At 48.4% G+C, this 12,097-nt stretch overlaps 1 protein-coding gene across 1 annotated transcript in view; it reads left to right on the top strand.

The window, feature by feature from the left end:
* The first annotated feature begins 3,326 nt into the window (after positions 1-3,326).
* The window catches only part of LOC132831246 (phosphomannomutase 1-like), an 85,363-nt gene continuing 76,592 nt past the window's right edge, over positions 3,327-12,097 (top strand). Inside the window, exons 1-4 of the mRNA XM_060849259.1 lie at positions 3,327-3,503; positions 5,642-5,759; positions 7,574-7,650; positions 11,946-12,037. Of these exons, the coding sequence (XP_060705242.1) occupies positions 3,384-3,503; positions 5,642-5,759; positions 7,574-7,650; positions 11,946-12,037 (407 nt within the window). The 5' untranslated portion in view covers positions 3,327-3,383. The remainder of the gene's footprint in view (positions 3,504-5,641; positions 5,760-7,573; positions 7,651-11,945; positions 12,038-12,097) is intronic.

A 12,097-nucleotide genomic window follows, 5' to 3' on the forward strand; every position in this document is an offset into this window, starting at 1 on the left:
TGGTGAGTAACCACAGATTCTTTCCTGAGTTTTTTTGTTTTATGTTTCCTCCACGGAATACACCTAATCCTTGCCTGCAGGTCAGGGTAGCACATTCGCAGCGAGGGACGGTTTGCCCTTGCCCTGGTCTTTTAAAGTGGTCCCAGTTTTTGCAGTTCTAATTGCTCCCACTAGAGGTTGCTGTAATGTCACTTCCAGCAACAACTGGTTCAGTGTGTAGACAACTCACTTGGAGGTTCTCCTGTCGAGGAACTTTGGTAGATAGAGCACAATATGGAGCCCTGAGCTTTCCTGGCACAAAATGAGAACTGAGTTGGCACATAAAAGTTCCTGAGCAGTTATGTTTGCCCATCATTAAACCATTGGTCAAAATTTTTTTTTTGTTAACCAAAAAAAATTGGTGCAAGAGAAAAATGAAAGAATACAGTTTTCCCCAGCACATTGGACTAAATCTACTGTGAAAACATGAACATCTATAGATGTGTCTGAAATATTAGTTAATGACCAATAAATAGGCAGCATTTTGGAGGTGGTTTTCTTCAACTGTCATCCTGTAATTACATTTTATTTGTGCTAACATAGGAAATGAACACCATATTGGAATTTGATGTGAGTTGTGTGTTGGAATCAAATAAAAATTAGTGGGTGGTGATTAAATCATCAGTTAATCTCCAACAGTGCTTTTACATATCCATGATTTCAGAAGAGTACCCATGCAGTAGACTACAGGATACCTGTTGATGTTCCCATGCTTTTTTTAAATGATGTTTTAAATTTGCCATTCCTGTTCATGATTCCCAATGTGTTTGGACCTAGCACCTATGTGGTATCGCACTCCATTTGAGTTCATTTTGTAGTCATGTTTTCTGACTAACTAACTGAAGGGGATGTACAGAGGGAGGTATTTGGATTAATTGCCATTAGCCTGCATCTAATGGAAGGCCTCTATCCAATCCATCTATGAAGCAAGTAGTTTCAAAGCACAATTGAAGTTTGGGACTGTGCTCCTTTTGCAGGAACTGCCCAATTTATCCATTTTCCTTACAGACAGAAGAGTGCAGGCAACTTACCTGTTATCTACATCCACTAGCACAAATGGCACCCATCAGTCTTAGAGACCAGTTGCTGGGAGCCATCCTGACTGAACGTTGCTTTATTGCCTTGCTTTGAGTGGTCAGACCCCCTTCTGTCTTGAGATGTTTGAGTTTTTAAAGCTATGTGCATTCCGTGTACCCTGATAAGCAATCTGGTCCTGCTTTTCCAAGGCATTCTAGATGTTTTGCACAGTGTTGCTGTAATTGTACAAACCATTTGCCAATTTGTCCCTTCCTTATGACCGGGCACATTTTAAACGACTTGATTTTGTAAATTGTTTTGCTTTATTTAAAATAAAATTGCACAAGTTGCAATTGCTGCTGGCTCTTATTTTCGTTGATGAGAAAAGTTTTTAAAATGTTGCACAGCAAATGTTTCTGCAAGTTGTTTCATACATGTGTGTAGGTTCCATTTCAAATGCCAATAAAGATTTTTTTAAACTTTCAGTCTCATCTTTATGTTCTGTGAGACATTGCCCTGCTATTTAGTTAGTTGTATGTAGCAGGGTATGTATTTTCTGCAAACTTCCAGAAGCTATTGAATCATGATCCACGTAAGAGACTGTTTAACTAAGATTCAAACTTACGAAACTGAACACTAAGTTGGGTTAACCGAGAGAAAGGGTAAGTCATGGGTACACACTCTTTGGACTAAAGCTACTGGTGGTGATTCAAATGAACCTGTATTCAGGGCCTCAACTCTTCATCGCATTTTATTAATGGCTTGAAGTACAAAGGTGAATTTTCTGACTAAATTCCGATCGGTAGTGGAGGCTGGGTTGTTGCTGTGTAAAATTACAATGTTGGTGGATTGAAATCCATCCATTGCACATTTTCACTGTGGGAAGAGGTGCGTTTCAGTTTTGACCCAGTGGGTCAGCCCTGTCTTCAAAAGATGAAAAGCTAGAAACAATGACCCAGGGATCACCAAAATGCAGGAACTGCAAAACCTGTTCACAACTGTTACTGGTAATGTGGACATGTCAGTGTTAGACTGGGGTGGACAAAATCAGGTTACAGTCTGACAGGTTGATTTGAAATCGCCAGCTTTCAAAGCACTGCTCTTTCATCAGGTGAAATGGGGACTTCACCTCGTGAAGGAGTAGCGCTCGGAAAGCTTGCAATATAGGCGGCACAGTGGTTAGCACTGCTGCCTCACAGCGTCAGAGACCCGCGTTCAGTTCCCGCCTCAGGCGACTGACTGTGTGGAGTTTGCACATTCTCCCCGTGTCTGTGTGGGTTTCCTCCGGGTGCTCCGGTTTCCTCCCCCAGTCCAAAAATGTGCAGGTTAGGTGAATTGGCCATGCTAAATTGCCTGTAGTGTTAGGTAAAGGGGTAAATGTAGGGGTATGGGTCTGGGTGTTGCGCTTCAGTGGGTCAGTGTGGACTTGTTGGGCAGAAGGGCCTGTTTCCACGCTAAGTAATCTAATAAAAAAAATCAAATAAACCAGTTGGACTATAACATGGTCTTGTGTGACTTCTGCCAAGTGTTAGTGGAACTTTGGCCTATATAGCTAAGGGACTGATATATCCACAAGGAGGTATTTTTGCAGCTACACAAAACCCTTGTGTTACTGCCACCAATTTGGTCCACACCAGCCAACCAGCCTGCCTAAAGAGTCCGAGTTACTACACCAATTTACACTTTGACCTGTATGTTATAGATAGTGAGGGTTGAAGTTCCAGGCCATCATGTAGCTGACCAAGAATCTCTTTCACTCTAACCAGCTGCCATTAGTGTGTCTAGATGACTCTTTATCAGAGCTCTGAAAAGTTATCCTCTCTCTCTACAGCTGCTGTGGTTTCCAGCAGTTTTTTTTGTTTTCAGTTCAGACTCCAGTATCTGCGGTGATTTGTCCCTGCTGTCAGTGTGTTGGGAGATCTGCAGAATGATAACATGTACATTTGGTATCTTATCCAGTTAGCTTGGGGTGGGGTTCAAATCTGAAACCGGTGTCTCAGGGACTGAAATGCCCCCTCCCAACCTGCTTTGAAAATATGTGGATTTTTAAAAAAAAAAATTAGTTCAAGGGCCAATAATATTGAATGCTTGTAAAGAGGGGAAGGAAGTCTCCAAAAAAAATTGTGCCAATTTTATTTGCTGGCTGCGATGAGTCATTGGGTTTGTGTAATTTGCCTGACCGTTGACTCTCTTGGGTGTGATAGAGAGAGAAACCACATAGCTCCCTCCCCTTCTGTTCCTCTGGCATGTGATCACTGTCGTCAGTTCGAGGAGGCTGTGAGCTTCAGAATGTGGTGATCCCCAGCGGCGAGCAGCCGCGGATCCCGATGTGGTGGAGGGAAGGAGAGAGGTTCCTGGAAGCTAGGGGGGAGATGGCTGAGAGAGAGCCGGAGCCCCACACTCTCTGCCTGTTTGATGTGGATGGCACTCTGACAGCAGCCAGACAGGTACAGGCAAGGGGAAGGGGACCTTGTGCAAGGTCAGTGCTGTGCTCTACTCTGTTCACTTTGCTGCAGTATTAGTTAAAGCAAGTGTGTGTGTGTGTGAGAGAGAGAGCTCACCAGAATAAGCCCCTCTGCTCAAACCCCTGTGCGCTCTCTGTCAGAGACCAAAGTCCGCTTCCTTCAAGAGATCATTTAAAAGGGCTGTTATCAGGACAGGGGCTGACATGAACGGCCCTCTCACAAACTGTGTTCGGTCTGGCTTTCCCCCTTTGCGGCAGGATACTGGGGAAAGGAGCCGTGTCCTGAATAATAACAGGGTCTACAGCGGGGAAGTTAGGAAGGCAAGTTGAACAGATTAGTCAGAACAGAAGGGCTTGACTTTGAAATGTTTAAGACTATTAAAGGATTCAATAGATTCTCTCTCTCTCTCTATCAACTCTTTATCCTCTTGGGTTGGGGGTGTAAGTGGTTGGGGAGTCAAGAAGCTAAAATAGGGTTTGTCCAGGAAGCCCTGCCTCCAAGTTCATGGCTATAGGTATCTGAGACCTTCCTCACCTCCCCCCTCCCCTGTAAAGCTTTTGAGGATGTGCTCAAATCGATATTTGTAAAGCTGCAATAGAATGTGTTTTGTTAAGGAATTGTCGTCTGATCCAGTCTGGACACAACAGGGAGCCCTGGTGATCACTCATGGAGTCAAAGAAATGTCCAGCACAGAAACAGACCCTTCGGGCCGACTCGTCCATGCTAACCAGATATCCTAAATTAATCCAGTCCCGTTTGCCAGCATTTGGCCCATATCCCTCTTAAACCCTTCCTATTCATATACCCATCCAGCTGCCTTTTAAATGTTGCAATTGTACCAGCCTCCCACTACCTCTGGCAGCTCATTCCACACGCACCACCCTCTGTGTGAAAAAGTTGCCTCTTAAGTCTCTTTTATGTCTTTCCCCTCTCACCCTAAACCTATGCCCTGTAGTTCTGGACTCCCTTATCCTGGGGAAAAGACCTTGCCTATTTATCCTATCCATGCCCCTCATGATTTTACAAATCTCAATAAGGTCAGCCCTCAGCCTCTGAAGTTCCAGGGAAAACAGCCCCAGCCTGTTCAACCTTTCCCTTTAGCCTCCAATCCTGGCAACATCCTAGTCAATCTTTTCTGAACTCTTTCAAGTTTAACATCTTTCCTATGGCAGGGAATCCAGAATTGAACGCAATATTCTAAAAGCGTCCTAACCAATGTCCTGCAACGTGACCTCCCAACTCCTATACTCGTTGCACTGACCAGTAAGGGAAAGCATACCCAATGCTGCCTTCAGTAGCCTGTCTACCTGTGACTCCACTTTCAAGGAACTACGAACCCACATCCCAAGGACTCTTCGGTCGGCAACACTCCCCAGGACCCTCACAAGGACCAATGTATTGACTGGGTGGTAGCCCAGGGTGAGGGAGCTATGGGTATAGAGATCCTGGAAGTTACAATCATTCCCATTGACCTCGAGGTCTTTGGATCTCCCAATGGTGTAAATACAGCAGGAGTGACTCAGTCGGTTCACCGCTGGGGCAGAGCATCATGAGTTCAATCCCCAGTTCCAGACACTCCAGTACAAAGGACAGTCAGTACTGGGGGGGGGGAGAGTGCTGCATTGTCAGGGGTGCACTCTCTCAGATGGAGAATGAAAGCAAACCATTGTCTCTCGGGAATGAGAGAGAGAGAGAGAGAGAGAAGGTTCCTCATCTCTGAGAGAATGCATAGCTCTCAACAAACACCAGGTTGGGAAGGAACTATCTGGTCCTTGTGGTATGGGAGTTAACTGTGCAACATTTCTGCCCTGTTTCCTACAGCACAACTTTAAGATGCACGCGATTGGTTGTAGTTAATCCTGGGATATCCTGAGGCTGTCAAAGGCGCTAGATTAATTCAGATCTCTCTTGTAGTAACGGTATGTGGGCTCCTGAGGTGACTCTGGCTCCCAATCACTTTCCTCAGCTGCTGTGGCCTCAGCCAAGGTCAGGCGCTCCCGGCTGAACTCTCCGTGAGGCCAAGCCGGCCCGAGCACCTGGGACAACCCCCCCCTTTCCCCCCCCCCGCCCCAAACTCACACCAGGTGGAACCAGCCTCTCACCGCCTTGTTCTCTTGTAGAAAATCACGCCTGAGCTGGACGAGTTTTTCCAGCGGCTCCGAACCAAGGTGAAGATCGGTGTGGTGGGAGGCTCTGATTACATCAAGATCGCGGAGCAGCTGGGGGAAGGAGAGGAAGGTGAGGCCATGGGCCACTGGGGGGGTGCTGGAGCAGGAGGCCTGGGTTCCCGTCGACGGGCCGTTCTCGCACGTGGTCACCCGGGAGCGGGTTTGCTGGGGTTCATTTCCACAAGGTCCCTGCGCACGTGTCAGCCCTTCGTGGGAAACACTGGCAGGAAGTTCCCTTGGTGGATATCAGCTCCTTAGTGTGAGATAACTGGGCGTTACGATTATGCCAGGGCTAGGTGGTGGTTTTAGAATAGATTCCCTACAGTGTGGGAACAGGCCCTTCGGCCCAACCAGTCTACACTGACCATCTGAACAGTAACCCACCCAGGTCCATCTCCATCTGACTAATGCACCTAACACTATGGGCAATTTTGGCAACTCACCTGGTCTGTACATCTTTGGACTGTGTCAGAAAACCCAGAGGAAACCTGCAAAGGCACGGGGAGAATGTGCAAACTGCACACAGACAATCACCTGAGGCTGGACTCGAACCTGGGAGCCTGGTGCTGTGAAGCAGCAGTGCTAACCACTGAGCCACCGTGCCGCCTCGTGGTCATGACCCTGGATGATAAACCACAGGCAGGTGGGACCCGTTTAGTTTGGGATTATGGTTAACATGGACTGGTTGGACCCAAGGGTCTCCTTCCGTGCTGTATGACTAGTATCACTGACAACGAGACATCTTCTGATTGTTATAAGGACCCATCTGGTTCACCAATGCCCTTGAGGGAGGGAAATCTGGCACCCTTACCCAGTCTGGCCTGGATGTGACCCACAGTCATGTAATTGCCTCCTAATGATCCTCTGAAATGCATCTAAGATGCCACTCAGTTCTAGGGGTGGGCAAGAAATGCTGCCTGGGCCAGTGATGGCCCGAGTCCCACAAATAAGTTGTTTCTTGGGTTCACAGTTGGTCCCTTTCCTCAGGCGCCTCCCTGCTCCCATGGTTCTGAAACCGTGGAGGAGTGTGGTAAGCACAAGCCACCACTGTGACCGTGTACCAGCAGTGCCAGTGCTGCCTCAGGAAGGCAGCTCACTACCACCTTTCCAGGGCAACTAGGGAACGGGCAGTAAACGATGGCCCACATTGCCAATTCGCCCATCACGAGTCATAACAAAATGGACCTGGATGGATGGAATGGCACAGGATCTTGAAGGAGTGATACTAAATCCTCCTCTCTTTCTGTGACCGTGCCTGTCCTATCGAAGATGTGCAGGTTAGGATGGATTGCCCATGCTCAATTAGGAAAAAGTGAGGACTTCAGATGCTGGAGATTAGAGTCAAAACCATGGTGCTGGAAAAGTCTGGTGCTTTGATTGTAATCTTACCGTGAAGCCCCTTCCAAGGATGCCCACCTTGCAGAAGTTCTCCTCCTCCCTCTATCACTCAGCCCCCCTTTGGTCTCCTCCCCCCCCACCCACACACATCTCTGACGAAGAGCTGATGCTTGAAACGTTGGCTCCGCTGCTCCTCAAATTCTGCCTGACCGGCTGTGCTTTTCCAGCAGCACTTTTTGACTCTGCCCATGTTAAATTGTCCATAGTGTCTAGGGATGTGCAGGCGAAGGGGTTAGCTATTGGGAAACGCAGGGTTACAGGGATTGGGACTGGGAGGGTCAGTGCAGCCTTGATAGGTTGAATGGCCTCTTTCTGCACTGTAAGGGTCCTACAATGTGAGCACCGTGCCCCACGATTACATGGAGCTGAGGATTATCAGATAATCCACGATCTTAGTGAATAGCAGGTCAGATGCAATGGGCTGAATGGCCTCCTTCTGCTCTTCTACCTTTACGATCTCACCCAGCTCTCCGTTCCCTTCCGCAGTCATTCGGAAATTCGATTACGTCTTCGCCGAAAACGGAACAGTCCAGTACCGAGACGGAAAGTTCGTCACAAAGGAGGTGGGTCCAGAAATCACCCAAGGTCACTTCACTCCAGACCAGGAGCACACAGCTTTACAAATCCCAGGCACTGCATCGAGAACAAATTTAGAAACACGATTTTAACCAACCTGCTTGGACATGTTAAAACTCGTGTGAAAGGGTATGGAGAGAAAGATCATATGGAATGGGAAAGAAGGCACACGGGGCCGAATGGCCTCCTCCTGCTCCTTGTTTCTGTGTATTCAGGGCAGCTGGGATTGAACCTACAGCTCCTGTCTCAGAGATAGGGGCATTACACTACGCCACAGGACTGTCAGAATACTATGCGTCCGCTAAAGAGTGGGACACGTTGAAATGTTTTGTTAGATTTGATTAGATCAGATTCCCTACAGTGTGGAATCAGGCCCTTCGGCCCAACAACTCCACACCGACCCTCAAAGAATAACTCACCCAGACCCATTTCCCTCTGACTAATTGACCGAACACTATGGGACAATTTAGCATGGCCAATTCACCTGATCAGGACACGAATGACAAATTTCAAATCTCACAACCATTTGTTACAACAGGGGAATGTGGTGAAGAGGAAAGTTTTTCACTCAAAGAGTTGCGAGGGACGTAGGGCAATGGAATGGCTTTAAGGCAGAGGTAGATTCCTGATTAAGGAGGGACTATCATTTCTCTCTTTATCCATCCACAGGATGAGGGTGTTGCTGGCCAGAGGGCAGTTAAGAGTTAACCACAATGAGTTAGGAATCACACACAGGCCAGAACGGCAGTTTCTTTCCCTAAAGGAGGTTAATGAACTAGATGAGTTTTTCCCAACAGTCGGCAATGGATTTATGGTTATCATTAGTTTCTTAATTCCAGATTTTTTTTTTCAAATTCCTTGGCAGGATTTGAACCTGGGTCCCCAGACATTACTTGAGACTCTAGATTAACAGTCCAGTGATAATACCATTAGGCTGTCACTTCCGCTTCGGTGAGTCAGTATTCTCAGTGATTTATTTGCCATACAGTAACAACATCTTCTATTTTTGAGGTAACATTCAACTGTTCCAGACCTCTGCATATATCACGTATATTAAGGAGGGTGTCAGAGGCAAGAAAGTGGAGTTCAAACTGCACTCGGGTCAGCCGTGATCTTATTGAAGATCGGAGCGGGCCTGAGGGGCTGAATGGCCTACTCCTGCTCCTATCTCTTATGTTCTTAGCCCAGCAGAGTATGCAACTCTAGTGGCCTGGAGTTTTTATCACATGACCCACTCCTGCCTGTAAATGCCTCACCATTGGTCACCAGTGTGTCTGCCCTCATCTTCCAATCAGACAGAAAGCAAATCAACCCTTTGTCATCCAATTTTGATGAACGTTAATAGTCGCTCGAAGGGCCTGTTTTCTCTGAACTTGTCAGGAACATCAGTGTAGAATCCAGGAAAATAAAACAGAGGGTCAGCCACCATTTCATGGGATAGTATGATGGGCTCGAGGGGCCGAATGGCTGTATTTCTGCTCCTATTTCTTACCCTCTTACGGTACCTATGAACCCCTGGAACAGCACAAAGACTGAAAATGGTTACAGCACAGGCCATTCAGCTCACTGTAACTATGCCAGCTCTCAACAGCAGTTCGGAGCACCCTGCTCATTTCCTCTACTGCCCCATGATTTCTCCCCCTCTCACCTGGTCCTTGTCCAGAATCGATGATACCTGTCTCCTCCGAGCTGTTTCAGGCAAGGTTTCCTGTTCCTAACCACTTACTACACAACAGCAAACTCTATCCTGCTCTACCCCAGGGTCACAGAGGCCCTTTGGCCCAACCCCTCTGTGCCAACCAGAGTTGCCAACCTGAACTAGTCCCATGTGCCTGCGTTTTGCCCATATCCCTCTAAACCATTCATATCCGTGTACCTGTCCAAAATGTCTTTTAAATTGTCACTTGTGGTTTCTTTGCAAGTCCTGTGTTTCTCAATTCTCCACCAATGGCAGAGGCCTCTACCTCAGGCGGTGATGACCTGGTTGTATTATGGCTGGACCCTGCTGTAATCCAGAGCCCCAGGGAATGTCCTGGTACCTGAGTTTGAATCCTGCCATGGCGGATGTGGAATTGAATTCAGTAAAAAACAGGAATTACGAATCTAATGATGACAATGAATCCATGGTTGATTGCCAGGGGAGAGGAAGCCCCTCTAGTTCACCAATACCCTTTCAGGAAGGAAGCTGCCTTCCTTACCTGGTCTCGGCCTACACGTGACTCCAGACCCACAGCAATGGGGTTGACACTGATCTGCCCTTTGGACAATTAGAGGTGGATGATAAATCCTGGCCCAGTCAGTGACCCCCTCATCCCGTGAATGAAATTTTTAAAAATTCTGCTTCCATCCCTCTTGATTTTGAACTCAATCAAATCTCTTCTCAACCTTCACCCCCACCCCCCACCCCCCACCACCCAAGCACAACCAGTCCAGCTATATAGTGAGTATCAACATGAAGTGTGTATATTGCTCCAATTATAATCCACTGTCACCAAAGGAAATGAAATCTATAGGATACACCATCATAAATATACCTGTATGATTAGATTAGATTCCCTACAGAGTGGAAACAGGCCCTTCGGCCCAACCAGTCCACACTGACCCTCCGAAGAGTAACCTACACAGACCCATTTCCCTCTGACTGATACACCTATCACTATGGGCAATTTAGCATGACCAATTCACCTGACCTGCGCATCTTTGGATTGTGGGAGGAAACCAGAGCACCCGGAGGAAACCCACGCAGACGCGTGCAAACTCCACACAGACAGTCGCCCGGATAGGTGATTAGTGTAGATTCCATAGAGTGTCTCACCATGCAACACAGGAGCTGGACTGAGAGGGAAGGAGTCTGCCACCTGGATCACTCTAGTATAAGATCCACATGTGGTGGTTAACATGGCTGCCGCCCAGCGTCAGGGATCCAGGTTGGATTCCAGCCTTGGGTGACTGTGTGGAATTTGTACATTCTCCCCGTGTCTGCGTGGGTTTCCTCCAATTGCTCTGATTTCCTCCCTTTGTCCTAAGGTGAGGAGGTGAGGTGGACTGGCCATGCTCAATGACCCACTGCATGGAGGGATGAGCAGGCTAGATGGATTCGCCTTGGGAAATGCAGGATTACAGTGATACGGTAGGGGGTTTGGTCTGGACAGGACACTGTTCGGAAGGTTCCTGCAGACTGGATGGGCCAAATGGCCTCTCCCCTAGGGATTCTCCCTCCCAATCAGAGGCAGCTCATGTGAATAGAAGAAAGGGGAGGGGGGGGGAGGTCATTTGGCCCATTGAACCTGTTCTTTCATTCAATACACTTCTGGCTATTTTTGGACGAGGTTTGGAAAATTGGGAGGTGTTGAAATCTCACGCGGAGCCTGACCCAAGGCTGGGACAAGGAAGCAGGTTTCACTCGTTACCGTCCAGAGGCATCGAGACTGAGGGAATGGCAGCCATTAAAGATGAAACTGTCTGAGATGGTGAACACGGGGCAGGAGAAGCTTTGTGAGGAGTTGGGGCTCAGCCCCAGGGTTAGGGTGGGAGACAGTGCGAATATTCCCAAGGATGTTGGAGAGAGGGGGGAGACAGTGGGTTTGCTGAAGCAGTCTGGGACAGGGATTGAGGGGAGGGGAATCTGAAACATGTTGATATGGATGGGGTCAGTGGAACGCGTGGCCAGGTGCTGCTTTGTCAGGATTTTGATGTTGAATCCGGAAACCGGGGAGAAAATGGACAAAACCCATCCGAGACCTGAAGGCGGGGATGTTTCTGGGAGAAGGAGGTGTTTCTGCAGAATCCTGAGGTACTGTGTTCTGTGTCTGTATCCCTTTCTAACCAGTGTACCCTTCCCTCCCCTCCCCCTCACCATCTTCCCATCTCCCTTCTTTGTCCACCCCCCACCCCCACCCCCACCCACCTGTTCCACTCCCCACTATCCTCCCCTCCTTCCTTCACCTTGCTTTCTCCATCCCTCCCTCCCTCCACCCACACTCTCTACCACCTCCTCTCACCTTGACTCCATCCCTCTCTTAGTCTCCCTCACCTTCCCTCTCCTCCTTCCCTCTCTCTCTCCCCCACCCCTCCCCTCCCTCTCTCTACCTCACCCAACCCTCCCCTCCCTCTCTCTACCTCACCCAACCCTCCCCTCCCTCTCTCTACCTCCCCCCACCCCTCTCTCCCTCTCCCTCCCCTTCCCCTTCCCCCTCCATATATATATACACACACACACTCACACACAAAACCCCCACCTGCCCCTCTCCTGTCCTGTCTGTTGTTTGTGTCCTTCCCTCAGGCTATTCAGAACCAGCTCGGTGAGGAGTTGCTGCAGGAGCTGATTAATTTCTGTCTGGGCTACATGGCTCTCATTAAACTGCCAAGGAAAAGGTAACAATCCCCATGACCCTGGGCCTGGGGCTGGGGCTGGAACTGGGGTCTGGGGCTAGG

The sequence above is a fragment of the Hemiscyllium ocellatum genome, chromosome 33 (assembly GCF_020745735.1).
Source record: "Hemiscyllium ocellatum isolate sHemOce1 chromosome 33, sHemOce1.pat.X.cur, whole genome shotgun sequence".
Lineage (NCBI taxonomy): Eukaryota > Metazoa > Chordata > Chondrichthyes > Orectolobiformes > Hemiscylliidae > Hemiscyllium > Hemiscyllium ocellatum.